Below are 13,732 nucleotides of genomic sequence, written 5' to 3' on the forward strand. Positions count from 1 at the left end.
ACTCGGTAGCAGTGACCAGTATCACCTGACATCACTGTCTAGCAATAATGCCTTTAATCAGCTTGCTGAAGTCATTGGGAATTCTGGAAAACCTAGAAGGATTATTTATTATCATAGGTGTTATCATACCAGAACTACAGTTTTATCCCTGTCTTCTGTAATATATCCCAGCCATTCTTATTCTGCTTGCATCCTTCACTTACTAGCGAATATTGACATTCTACACTGCAAACCAGCTGAGCCCTTTCCATGTCAGTCATTCTGAGGTGTCATGACGAAACCCAAATCTTCTCTGTAATCCAGCGTTAAGTCTGTTATTCTGTGTGTGTATTGTCTTTTTCCATTATCTTTGGTGAGGGGTAAGAGGCCACAGGAATTTATTGGCTGTCTACTCCCATTAACTCTGGTTTACTGAATGTCCAACGGACTGAGATATCTGCCTTTTTCATTTCCCTACTTAATTAAGGCCCCTTGTGTGCCGTAATGAAATTGTGTGCATTGACTTTTAGGTTCATTTCTCTGTGCTAATTTATGACCTTTTGCCTTTTGTTCCCTCACCACTCCCCCTCCCCTGCCTTCCAGCACTAGCAAACATTCAACCCTTCCTCATAGTTATTATTCTTGCACTGCAGTTCAATTAGCAATATTGTTCAAGGCTTGATTGCTTATATCAACTTCAATTTGTTAGAGAAATACTGGGCATGGTGACTCAAATGGGAAACCTAGCTTTGAAAAAGAAAGAAATGTAGCCATGGAAGGGCTTGTTTGCAGGTAATAATGTGGCAGGGGAAAGCTTATCTTCTGGGAGCTAAGGGGTTAACCGCAGCAACACTTAGGTTTCATGCAAAGGTCAGTCATTATCTGACACTCATCAAACCACCCAAAGTCAGGTGATTTACATAGGTTGTCCTCCAATAGGGCTTCAGTCACTGCTGGTGTTTAATACTTTATAATTGATTGTGCAAATAATGCTTACTGCTCAATGTCTCTTTCATTGTACTTAGGTACACAGTAATTGTTCACTTCTTGTCACATAATTATGTTTCCTCTACTAAATTCCTCATTAAATTTCTCAACAGTAACCATGTTACAGGTGCCAGCAGTGTTGCACACAACTGCTTGAACATGCTCTTTATGTTGAGGTGCCCCTGATGTAAGGCTTGACATGCTGTGTTTCAATGTCCTATTAAAATATTTAAAATATTCTGTATAAATCAAGAGCATGCCCTACCCTGCACTTCTCCAAAGCAATCCACCTTCAGGCAGTGCCATGGCTGTGATGACCAATGCACAGGGCTGCCAGCTCACAAAAGACCCCCCAGGGGGAAAACTTGGATTAATTACAACCCTTCTAGACAGCTGGGTAAACCTGGGGATCTGGCAAGTATGCAGCAACAGCTAGGCTCATTAATTTTCTCTTTTCTTACAGTGCCAAGCTCCCCCCCTCAGAACATTTCTTTGGAAGTTGTCAACTCAAGAGTAAGTAATAAAAAAAAGACATACTGCTAAAAAAATCAAAGGGAAGAAAGACAGAATCGGCCACCTGTGCAGAGCGCTTTCCAACCTGTCTGTCTTTGACAGGACTGGATTAATGGAGCTGCAAGTGCAGGGCTGAACTCCATAGCTGGCTCCTGTAGTTTTAGAATTCCTGTTGGATCACTGCGAGTACGATAGACTGGAAGGAGGGTCAAAAGCACTAGCAATAAACAGCACAAGAAGACACTGTTGACCACACATACCAATAATATATCAAGTAGAAGTAAAATTAATAAATATAATGTGCTTGCTCTCTAAAACTGCTTGAACTGGATATCAAAAATCATACTGTGGCCAGTTTTTTCTATTCCTGTGACATTTTTGTTGGCCAAATAAGAATGTGAATGTGGCATTTTTGTATTCCTTTATTAATAATGATTAAATATGAACCCAGTCCCTTTAACCCTTGTAAGGACACGTCACAAAACTGACTTTCCTGGTAACCTGGGGTCCAGCTGGACCCCAGCAATAAAACAACATATAACTAACAACTGGAGTAAATGAATGAATGAAAATGTGTATATGAACACTTTATTTAGCTTTTCCTTTACTTCTAGCCGTCGTTTCGTATAATGTGTTGTTTATGCTATGAAAAATGAATAAGAGACCCAATGCGTACAGCTGTCTCCTAGCAGGTGAAATCACCACTGTATTCTGGATGCTGTAGTTTATTCAAGGAACATGTAATCTGAGCACGTGAGATATCACTGGAAAGCCCAAGACTCCTCTTTTCATTTGTTGTGTTGAATGTGTTCGTAGCTCTTTCCGTTTTCGAGTTACAGGCACTTAAACACATCTACTGATTTGCTGCATGTCACAGCACTGGAGCACTGAATGAGGGGGTGGTAGTAAGTAAGCACACAGGCAAGCCTGACTGACGTTAGTGGAAAGTGCAAATCCTGCACTTTTTAATGACGTTGAAAGCAGACCGCTATCTGTTGAAGCAGCCAAGTAATAGGCAGCAAATGAAACTTAGGAGCTGACTCATGTCACATGACTCAAGCCTTAGTTTCGGTTTGCTGTAGTTTCACTTAGGAACGTCTGTTCAGGACATGATACATTATTGGAAAGTTCTAAGTCTGTACTTTCATCAAGAAGCTAGCAATTACGGTGCCTGAGATATTCACACGAGAAGGTCTGACCTGCCAGTACACTACACCTGGGGTCCATATGTACCCCAAACCTAAAACAATTTGAGAAATTCAGCCAGGCTACATGGACTAGAATTATCCTATGCATAGTGTAACAGGATGGGTGCCTGACAACTACCTTAGGGAAAACAGAAATCAAGTTACTAGATCCACATAATAACTGATACTGAAGCACTGCGGGGTCTGAATGGACCCCAGGTTACCTCATGAGGGTTAAAAGAGTTAAGTAGAAAGTGGAGGAGACCAGATGAGTTGGAGCCCTGCTTGTAATAAATCAAAAAAAAAAAAGATGTCTTAACTCCCTACAGCTTCAGTTTGGGTACAGGTGACATTTAGAAAAAAAATAATTTCAAGCTGTGAAGTTCAGAAAGATTAATGTCCTCACCTTCAGCAAAAGCACTCAATAAATTTCATGTATTTTTTATTTTTGCGGTGAGTCTTGTGCAGCAACTTTCCTCAAGCAGCATAGCTTGCATTCCCTGCATCGGATTGTGCATCATTGCATCCCCAACATTCCACTCCACACACACACACACACACACACGCTACAGAAATCAGTAGTATATAATATCTGATTAGAATTCTAATGTTTAAGGCTTAACAATGCATTACACTAGGCAGAAATGTTTATGTAAGTGTACATTGTCAAAACTACCCCCTTGACAGAGTGTAGACAGTTTTGTAATATTTTCCATTCACAAAACATAGTGCAGGTAGTACTTTAGAGTAAAGACCTTTTATAATAAATCCAGTAGGCCAAAAACCCATGTGGTACCATTCAGAATAAGTGGGTAGGGGTTAAGGTAGAAATGCTATACAGTACTTGGATTGTAAAATGATATGTGTGGCTCTTTAGTTCAAGGCACAATACCTTCAAAAGCAACAACTTCCAAGAGATTTAAAATATGTAAAAAAAAACAATTCAGGTTCACAGTAATCGGACCTAAAACATGTGTAATTGTGCGAGGTTTGTACAGTACTCATAAGAAAACAAAACAGTTTTTATTTTTGGAAACTACAGCAGTATTTCTTCATGGTGTAGCCTCATTTGTTGGCTCATTTCAACCTGAATTGAAAAGCTAACGCTATCTAAAACTAACACATGCAAGTTTAACTTGTTTGTTATTTTTTTAATTTATTTTCCTGCAAGCTTGTGTGATTGGTGAAGGTTCATATGAATTCTGGCAGGCATCTATAAGCAGCAGGTGTCTGGCATCTAAAACTCAAACAATCAGACAGTCACCCCCCTGTCTGACAATAGTTAGTGAATAAATGCTGCATGAATAATACTCCAGAAACGCAAGTGCTATATGTAAATAAAACCACAGTCGTATTGTCATAGACGTGGTCACCCTTATATCCAGGTTGAAAGGCCACAGAGCATGGAGCTCCAGCACAGCAAATGACCTCCAGCCAATATGCTGTTATAATTGATTTAAGACCAGACTTTTGTTTCAATAATCTGATCCGATCTTTAACTGATCCTTTTGCTCAGCAAGGCAATTGCTTCAGGCCACTCGCCTCACAAGTGCTGTGTGAGTCTCTTGCTGAATTGATTTTTTAGTGACAACAACACTGCATATGAAAGCTGTCTGTCATATACAGCTGCAATGCTTCCCATGTACGTTTCATCACAAAGCAACGCAAACACCCTAAACAATGCAGGAAAGAGGAGAGCAGCAGGGTTTTTCTTACTAAAGTTCTTAAGTAGCAGAGGTTTGCTCACATAGCAGCCAGACACTGCTATGGACATTTTTTTTCTAATAGTGCCCGACATGTGGATGATAACGTTCTTTGACCAATGCCCAGTATTTTTTCTACAATGCCTGCACACGCAACTTTGTCATGTCAGGACAAGAGCCTTAGTACGAATAGAGAAAACTAAATACCTATATGGCTGCTATTTGGGCGATATGAACATCGGTTTTCCCTTTGTGTTGCACAGTGCTGTACAATGACCTGGTGCAATACTCAAATGTGTTCTTGAGAGGCACCATTCATGTTGCAGCTATTTAAATATTTTCATCTCGAACATAGAAAATGCTTGCTTGAAAGTAGATTGGAAGGTAATCATGTAATATGCGTAGAAATGTCAGCAGACAGCATTGAGAGAGTGTCAGGTGTGCAAAAACCTGTACAATATACATTTGCTTTTTGTGGCTGAGTGTATTGTAGGTATTCCTCTATGTGTATTGAAGGTGACTAACAGTTGTTAAAGATCCCACAAGGCTAATAGAACTTGACAATGTGTGTTTACCTTGTGGGCAACAAAAGATTCTAGAGTCAGGAACATAGGGCCCTTTCTGAATTATTAATTAGAAAATGGGAAAACATTGAAAGTAAATGCCAGCTTTTTGTGTGTAGCTTCTGCTCATGTAAACATGCCAGGTCTCCACTGTGAAAAACAAAGGAAATTGATTGGATGAAACAGTGACCTTGGATCCTGTTTTGTGGCATAATATAAATAATTAAATACCTATGTGAATGGCTAAGCCATTTTTTTAATTGTGTCACTAATGGAAACATCAGCGCCAATGGATTTGACAATAAACTAAACTGTACAAATCCATATTGTTATACTGAGTCTGCTATACCAATTGAAAAATAAACTATCTCACCAAAAACTGTAAAAAGTAAACTCATACATGCTTATACAATATATAAGGACACTGTGGTACAAAACACACACACATACATGTACACTCCACACTACTCACCACCCCCGTAGTGACTTTCTTTTTCTATTTAAAATTATTCTTTATCTATTTAAAAATGATACACTATAATAGATAGTTCTTTCCCCTCACAAAAAACAATGAAAGGCATGCCTTGAAGAAAGCTTTTAGAAGTGAAATGAACACAAACTGCACCAGCCTGTCCAGAGCCCATGCAGTAAGTCATCCGTGTAGTAAACTATTAAGCTGAGCCTTCAACAGGGGCATTTAAACCATTTGAGCTTTCGATAGCTTGGGGGCTACTGGTGTGTGAACACTAGTCTGTTTATCCTTGAAATCAGGGACACAAAGTCATAAGCATTGCTACTTGCTTGGGAGTTCATCACTAATGAGGTTGTGTAAACATTAAGAAGCTCACAGTAAAGGGAGAGCATGATGCAGAGTTGATTTCATTCAGCTCTCCCTGTTGGAAAAGTGGACAAACTTAGACTTCAACTTACCCAATAAGAGAAACATTCCTGCTAATACTTGGCAGGAATTATATAGGTATTACCCTTTTACAGTATGTACCTATATGTATAATATCTACCTGTCTACTTCTTCATTTAGAGACAAGATGAGGCACTTTACACACTTCATGTACCCAACACATTTAATATCAATATTATCAAAAACAACTCCACCAACTTGTTCAAATAAAATGCAGACAAGAATATCTTACATTATCTCCATGTGTCCATTTTAATGAATTACTCGTGGCATAACCTTGTGAATTAAATGTCATTTAAAATCTCCCCATACCTCTTAAAAACATCATATGAAAACACAAGCATCTCTATAATCCTTTGGGGAATCCAGGTCCTATTGCTCCAGCCTTTAAGCTAGTCTGCAGAGATTTACCGTGCTTATAACAGACCTTCCAGGTGAGAGGGTTTACTGCGAGTGTATTACTTCCTGGTGGTTAGAATGTGTACTATTTAATTTCCACCCTAACACAGGAGACCTCTGAAACAAGATTAGTGAAAAGTTGCCTACAGACACTGTGTGGATTTATTTATTTATTTTTAAGTCGACATGCAATAGATTTCACAATTTGTAAAAAAAAAAAAGAATCATAAGATCAGACTTAAATAGCAGGGAATTGCAAAGCAGCTTCAACACATGATTATTCATGTAGCCTAAGAGGAGAGTATCGGTATGTATGATCTGCACTTTGAAAAGCAGTTTCAGTAGAGGTCAATAAATAGGGGATATTTTAACTAGAGAGTGCAACTTTCATTGTCTGCAACTGAGACAACTGCGACAAAAAACTTTAAACAAACTGTAGTGCAGTCTATTATTTAGAAGTAGTTCTTAGGCAACACTGGATAGTGGAATCTGCAGCAAATTGTAAGGTCTGGTAGGAGTCAGACTTTACACAAAATGACTAATTCCATCATATCCAGAATAATAGTATGCAGATTGTCTTAAGTTGTTCAAAGAACATAGTCAAAGAACTTTGGATAACAAACATGTTTATGTCAGATGAATCAGTGTAGACACTGTTTGCAACAGATATAAGCATCAGAGTTTAGAGGTATCTGCTGGAAACCTTTTTACTTGACTGCCTAATCCAATTTATTGATGGCAGAGTAATGACCTGGGCATGGTTATTCCCAGTAGGTTCAATGCATCATAGTGTTCATTAATTGCTTTTGAATAGGCAGATAAAATTATATTATTAGAACAGTAAAAGAGGGAATTTAAAATATTGACCTGGAATGAGGATTTTCTTAGATGAAAGTTTCCAGCTTCTTTAAATCGCTTGGATCATAAAGCTTTATGATGCTATTGCAAACCTGCGATTTAATCCCAGCTAAGAAAAACCCATCTAGCCAACACATTGAATTTATTTCAGACTTCTTTCAGTTGAACACTTAAAGCAGTCTATTTCAGGTACAGTTTACACAGGGAATACTGTCACAGTGTGCTTCTCAATACTTTTGTATCTGGCAAGTTTACAAAGGTAATCAGTACAAAGTACAGAAATGTGGTGTTGATGGAGCAGCCTCATGGTGCTCTCTTACAATGAAACCCTACATAACCCTTCCACCTGACTAATACGTTTCAGATACTTATTGTTGTTTACCCTTTATCTTCCAGACAATGCAGACAATGTTACACGTTGTCAGAAGAACATTTCAATTATTTCTTTCAGAAAACGTTCTGTCATTGCTTTAGGTCAAGTGAAATGAAAAAGAAAAACCTTTTCACAAATGACATAATACTGCAGGGATTTCTGAACTACATTTTTTGTTTAACTTGAGTTGCGTTATGTGTACCTTTTAAATGTTTTTAATCAATTAAAAAAAAAAAAAAGTTTTTTCAGAATTTCTTCAAAATAAGATATAATTTAAAGCTCAAATAGTATCGATAATGGTCACAATAGTTTGGGCTTAAATGTATTTTGAAATGGAGGCTGCACCAAGCTTTCTGTTTTTCTATCTCATGGTGCACTACTGTTCTATAGTCCTGTACCAGCAGAGTGGTAGGCCATTAGTGCAATGCATAGGTGCCCTTGTGCTTAGTTTGTTGAATTTTATCAAAGGTCATGCTCAGTTCACCACACATCATTTGCTGCTCTCTAAAATGTCTGTGTGCTGGGGAAAGGGCCTTTGCAACCTATTCATTTTCAGCTGATACAGAAAGATAAGTCAGCATGGGCAAAAGTTATTTTGAAAGCTGTTTTACTGTTATGGTGTAAACTTTAAATGATCTTGCAATAATCCATATGTCACACAGGTATAGCTCACCTTCCAGTCATGACCACCATCCCTGCCTTTATTTAAAATGCGTTCCTGTCAAAATGTACTGACGGTATGCATTTGCATCTTAAAGAACAATAAAGAAGTCTGCATTTTTCTTTATTGGTCCACATGCCTACCTGCGTGCCAGTTATGTGATCCCCTGGTTGTAACGTCTTAATGGAAGAACAAATATACAAATACAGTATTGAAAACTGCTTACCACTAATTGTTTCTGAGGTATTTCCCTAACAAACCCCTACATGTTTGCTATTGCATGCTGGTATTACCTTAAACAAGGTATAGGCAACATTGGCCTCTCTGCCAAGATCTTAAAGTTCTTATTAATACCTGTTGTGGTCCTGTAGTTGCCTACAATCTTAACTAATAATGCCACTATTTTTGAGCAGATGTTAGCAAAAGGTGTACATCTACAAGAAGTGTTTACATAGTTATGCAAATGAGGACTCATTTAATACTGTTCAAATAGATTCATTTTATGTTCATCCAGAGATAAATTGTGCTAATATGAAACCAAACAGCAAACCTCTTTAAAGATTCTGCTCCGATTATGTTTGTGCCATGGCATCAAACTAGAGGCCTCAGAGATTCAGTATGGATATATTTTAAGGCAATCAAGCCTGCTGTAATCATCAATTAAAATGATAGCCGAGTACAGGTGCTGCTAAATGTTAATCAATTACTTGGGTGATTGCTGTGTGGCTAATTGAAAATGTGATATACGTATTGATTACTTCAATGTTAAGGTGTTTGAGAGTAATAATGCAGTCAAGGTCTTAGTATAGCAGAGATTTATTTGTGGTTGGGGTGTTGGAGGTCGGGGGTGGGGACTCTCTAAGTTTTGCTGAATTATAATATAATTTTCCACATAAGTGCATCCTCCAGAATTCAATCAAAAAAGTTTTTTTTTCTCTTCCTTCTTTTTCCAGCTGCCCGCTTTAACAAAAAATGGATAAAACAGGGTTGACTCAACATGTCCGCAAAATCACTGCATGAATTTTAATTGGTTTATTTGCATGTTAACTGGCTGTTTTCTGCAGATGGTATTGTGGTCCCCAGCGCTCCAGCAGCTGGCATTAACCGGACCCGTTACTGAGGCAATGTGACAGTCATTAAAAATATGATAGGATTTCTGTATTGCCAGGAGGCTGCCGGCGCTATCAGTGTCAAGCTGTTGATATGCCTTTACAGAGGTTAATTAATCCAAATATGTATGGCAGTGCCAGGGATGGAATTATTATTATGTATTTATTTTATTCATACAATTTCATGGAAATTCATTAAAAAGTATATAAAGGTGGGTTACTGTAGTGATTCTAGCTATAACATGTACTTATTGAAAAGATGCGGCAAGAACCATTGCCTACTGTTAAGATCAAAGTTTTCTATATGCGTAACCCACCATTTTTATTTCTAGAGTATTAACTTTTTGGCTTTTTGTATACTACAGATGCGATTACTGCTGGACCTTTAAATTATATCAATATGAACTTGGCAGCACTCCCAAACTTAAAGTGGTTTCTCAGAAACAATGTGACACTCATGGATCATCCTGGTGATTATAAAACTATTGAATGTGTACCCTGAATGGGAAACTTTGATTTATTTATTTAAATATGATTCTCAGAAAAGCAAAAATGACGTTTTTTTCTTGGTTATGCTTGCTTTTGTAAATAAGGAAACATAATATCATATTACCTTAGAGATTGCATCACAACAAAAAATGTGATTTATATTGTTGTTTTTCACATTAATGATAGTCCCCCAAACTACCACCGTAACCTTCAGAGCTTTGTATGTATTAACCCACATTCCGTGCACCAATACATATAAACCAACATTAACACGCCCCATACAACATAAAACACAGGGGCACCCTGCCACTACACCACACCTAATTTCAATGTTAAAAAATACAATAAAACAAAAACACATACCTGTGCCTTATGGAATGTGGAACATCCTATTAACTTCACTCTTTCTTAAAATTTTCATGAACTTAACACTAGTTTCTTCAAAAAAGCTATGTTTTACAAAAATACAAATACTTTTCATTTTAAAGCTTTTCCAGAGTACAATCTTCATTTGTGGGGTTTATTATAAGGTAATACATTGTGTGTGTGTGTCTCATATTCTGTAAGAGACAGCATTTCCCAGAGTTTGGTCAGCCAGAACTCCACACAATGACAGCTCTTATACAGACACCCAACAGAATATGAACTTATGATATAAACATACACATCCTTACCTTGTTGTTAATCACAACATGAAAGACACTGAAAACTTAAAGGTTAAAAAAGAAAATGAGTTCATTATGTTGATATTTCTAGTAGCTTCAAAGGCAAGCCTTCGATATCATGCAAGACATTTTTACTTGAAATGCTACTGATTTTATTAGCTTTATTAAATGTTTTCTTTGCATACATCATTATTTTCTAGCAGCATGACTTGGAGAACACACAAGGTAGCTAAAATGATAAGCTCTGCGATGTGTATAAAGATATACGATCCTATAAGATGCAGTTACGTTTGAGACATAGTGAGTGAATATAATATTGTACAAATTACCAGTACAGTGAAATGTCAATGAATATCCATGAACTTGAAGCATATAACTGTATATGCTTCAAGTTGTCCATCTTAATGCATTGGCACTGGCCTTTTGAACAAAATCATATTGCAAATGATAACATTATACTTCAAATATTGTCCTAAACTGTGTTTTCTTAAGAGATAGTTTATCTGTCTCTTGAGATGAAAGTACTCACACACAAGAAATCCAGTATAACCCAAGAGGTAATCAATATATGGTGACATCCCTGCTATATAGACAACAGTATAGGACCAAAGAGGCACATAGCTAGTCTGTCTGAGAGCTGTTTACAAAATCAGAATAATAATTTGGCCATTGCTATGACTGTCATCAGTGTCCTACTAAATGATTTATTTAACAGGATTGCTCAGTGACATATGCTCATGTCATGTACATGTTCAGTCATTAGTGAACCGCATTGCAAGCAGAAAAAAAAAAAAAAGACCGTTTAGTTGCATCACAGATGCTCATGTTTTCTAACAAATGTGTGCAAGCAAACCATTGCATGACACAGATGAGGGTCACATTACTGACCACAACAGTGACATTTATTCTGGCTAGAGTGTACAAATCCGATCCTTCTTATGTGACAATAAATACCTGTCTTGGTTTTAACATCCTTTCAATTTACATTGTAGCACCAGAGCTTGACACTAATTTAGCTGTAGCTGTCATGCTGATGAGGATAATGTTGAAGGATAGAATTCAAAGGTTTTCAATAAGGGAATTTACGGTAAAGTAAGGCTTGCTTAAGAAACAGGATTTAGCAAAGATGCGCCAAATACTATCACAAACATGCACTGTGTATACTGTGTGCCTGTGATTTTAAATCTATAGTATCTGCGGTTTTAACAGATAGCGTAAAGATTAATAGAGAACAGCCTACTATAGGTCTATTACTAGACAGAAAAATGCTGCACATGTACTTTTAATAATACTTATGTGGTAACCCAGGACTTTAATACCCATTTGTCACTTGGTGGTGTATTGATGTATGTTTTTATAAGATAGCTTGTATTATGTACTCCATCTACTACAGGAATCATCTGAAAGAGTTGACGTGAACTAGGGCAACTGCAAATTAAGTTTGCAATTTGAGATAGACTTTTTTTATGTGAAACATCCCTCTGAGTTACAAAGTTTTATAACACCTAATACTCAACGCACCCCATCAATTATGGCCGAATGTCATTTCAAATAAAGTTCCTTCGTTGCAGAGGTATAGAGGGGCTGTCTGATTTTCAGTTTGTTACATTTTTTTCTTGATGGTTTTCTTTTCAGAGTATTAAAGTCAGCTGGATGCCTCCACCCTCAAACATGCAAAATGGCTTTATCACTGGATACAAAATCCGACACCGAAAAAATGGGCGTAGAGGAGAACAGGAGACGCTTGAGCCAAATAACCTTTGGTATCTGTTTACAGGTAGCTACTCATAATTTGTTAACAGATGCCCTTGTTACATTAAAGTCTTGAACCCATTTGAACTAAAAACATCAAAATAGATTCCAGTATTTTTCAGATAATAAAAGCATGTGTTTTTTTTCTGTGTATAGAATTGACCTTATTTTTCATTATGTGCTCTCAAATTCACTCCAGGGCACTCATAGTAATACTTAAAGCAAGAATTTCTGCTATGTTGTATAAAAAACTAATTATAAGACCATGAGATATGAACAACAAAACAACCCCATTGGCATGCTGGCATAATCGTTTTGTACCTGCACAGTTAAAATAAGAAATACACCCTGCAGGTGTTATATAGTATCCAAAGTATTTCAATAATGATTTAACTCTTGTTTGAAATGAAAACCTGCACTGTTAATGAAGTAAAACTACCGAGCACAGTCAGTGAAAATGAAGCTGTATTGTCCTTTACAAACATGCCTTTTCTTTAAAAAGAAAAACAAAAACCTATCATTATAAAAGTGCTTGAAATAGCTGAACTCATTATCACTCAGCTTGTTGAAACTAATATGCTGGACTCAAGTTTCTTTATTACACTATGTAACACAATTTTTGTTCTTTAATGCAATTTTTGTAATTGCTTATGCCTCAAAAGTATATAAAATGGCTATTATTCCCCACAAACTTTGCTTTTGTGACCAGGACAGATACATTTCAAAATATCACTATTTCCAATGAGAAAACGGGCGCTTTTGTGTCTTTTCGTTCACATAAAGTCAGAAAAAAACAACATATGAATTCAAATTAACATGTATTTATACTAAAGTAATACAAAAATGACTACAAAAGATTTAGAAGTGAGTAGTTTTTCGAGATTTACGATTAAAAATCTCTGCAGTATAATCGTAAATCTCGAAAAACTACTCACTTCTAAATCTTTTGTAGTCATTTTGTAGTCAAACACCCACAAATATACAAATTATTATTTGTCAAGATCATCCCCCACATAGAGAAAAATGAGATGCCTTATATCAAGGGCAAAAGCAGTTTGGTGTAGAGTAGATTTGAACCTTACAGGTGCTGTCCTTCACAGTTAGGGATAGTTGGTAATCCTATATAAAGAACACATCACAGTACTTGATTCACTCTCTCACTTTCTTATCAGGGCTGGAGAAAGGAAGTCAGTACAGTTTCCAGGTGGCTGCCATGACTGAGATTGGGATGGGCCCTTCCACAGAGTGGTACACAGTGGAAACTCCAGAGAATGATCTAGATGGTAAATAGAATGGCCCTTTCATCCTGACCTTCCACCGTATCGCAGTGCTGCAGCATGCCCAGGGGCGTTTAGAAAAAAAAAACAGCCAGTTTTTTAAGTTTTTGGTCCCTCCTGATGCTGGTGTTCTCCAAATTCATAAAGCAACTATAGAAGCATGTCCTCCAGTTTGAAAGCAAAACCTTGAAACAATTCTCTATATGAGTACTTGACTTTTTGAGTTCTCAAAAAAAAAACAAAAACAAAAAAAAACGCATTTGCATCAATAATATAGTGCCAGTTAATAATATTTTGA

General features: G+C 37.0%; 1 protein-coding gene across 1 annotated transcript in view; it reads left to right on the forward strand.

The window, feature by feature from the left end:
• LOC121317892 (netrin receptor DCC-like) overlaps positions 1 to 13,732 on the forward strand; it is a 267,527-nt gene that overhangs the window by 194,928 nt on the left and 58,867 nt on the right. Inside the window, exons 12-14 of the mRNA XM_041253988.1 lie at positions 1,430 to 1,479; positions 12,041 to 12,182; positions 13,330 to 13,440. Coding sequence (XP_041109922.1) covers positions 1,430 to 1,479; positions 12,041 to 12,182; positions 13,330 to 13,440 — 303 coding nt within the window. The remainder of the gene's footprint in view (positions 1 to 1,429; positions 1,480 to 12,040; positions 12,183 to 13,329; positions 13,441 to 13,732) is intronic.

Source organism: Polyodon spathula, chromosome 1 (genome assembly GCF_017654505.1).
Source record: "Polyodon spathula isolate WHYD16114869_AA chromosome 1, ASM1765450v1, whole genome shotgun sequence".
Lineage (NCBI taxonomy): Eukaryota > Metazoa > Chordata > Actinopteri > Acipenseriformes > Polyodontidae > Polyodon > Polyodon spathula.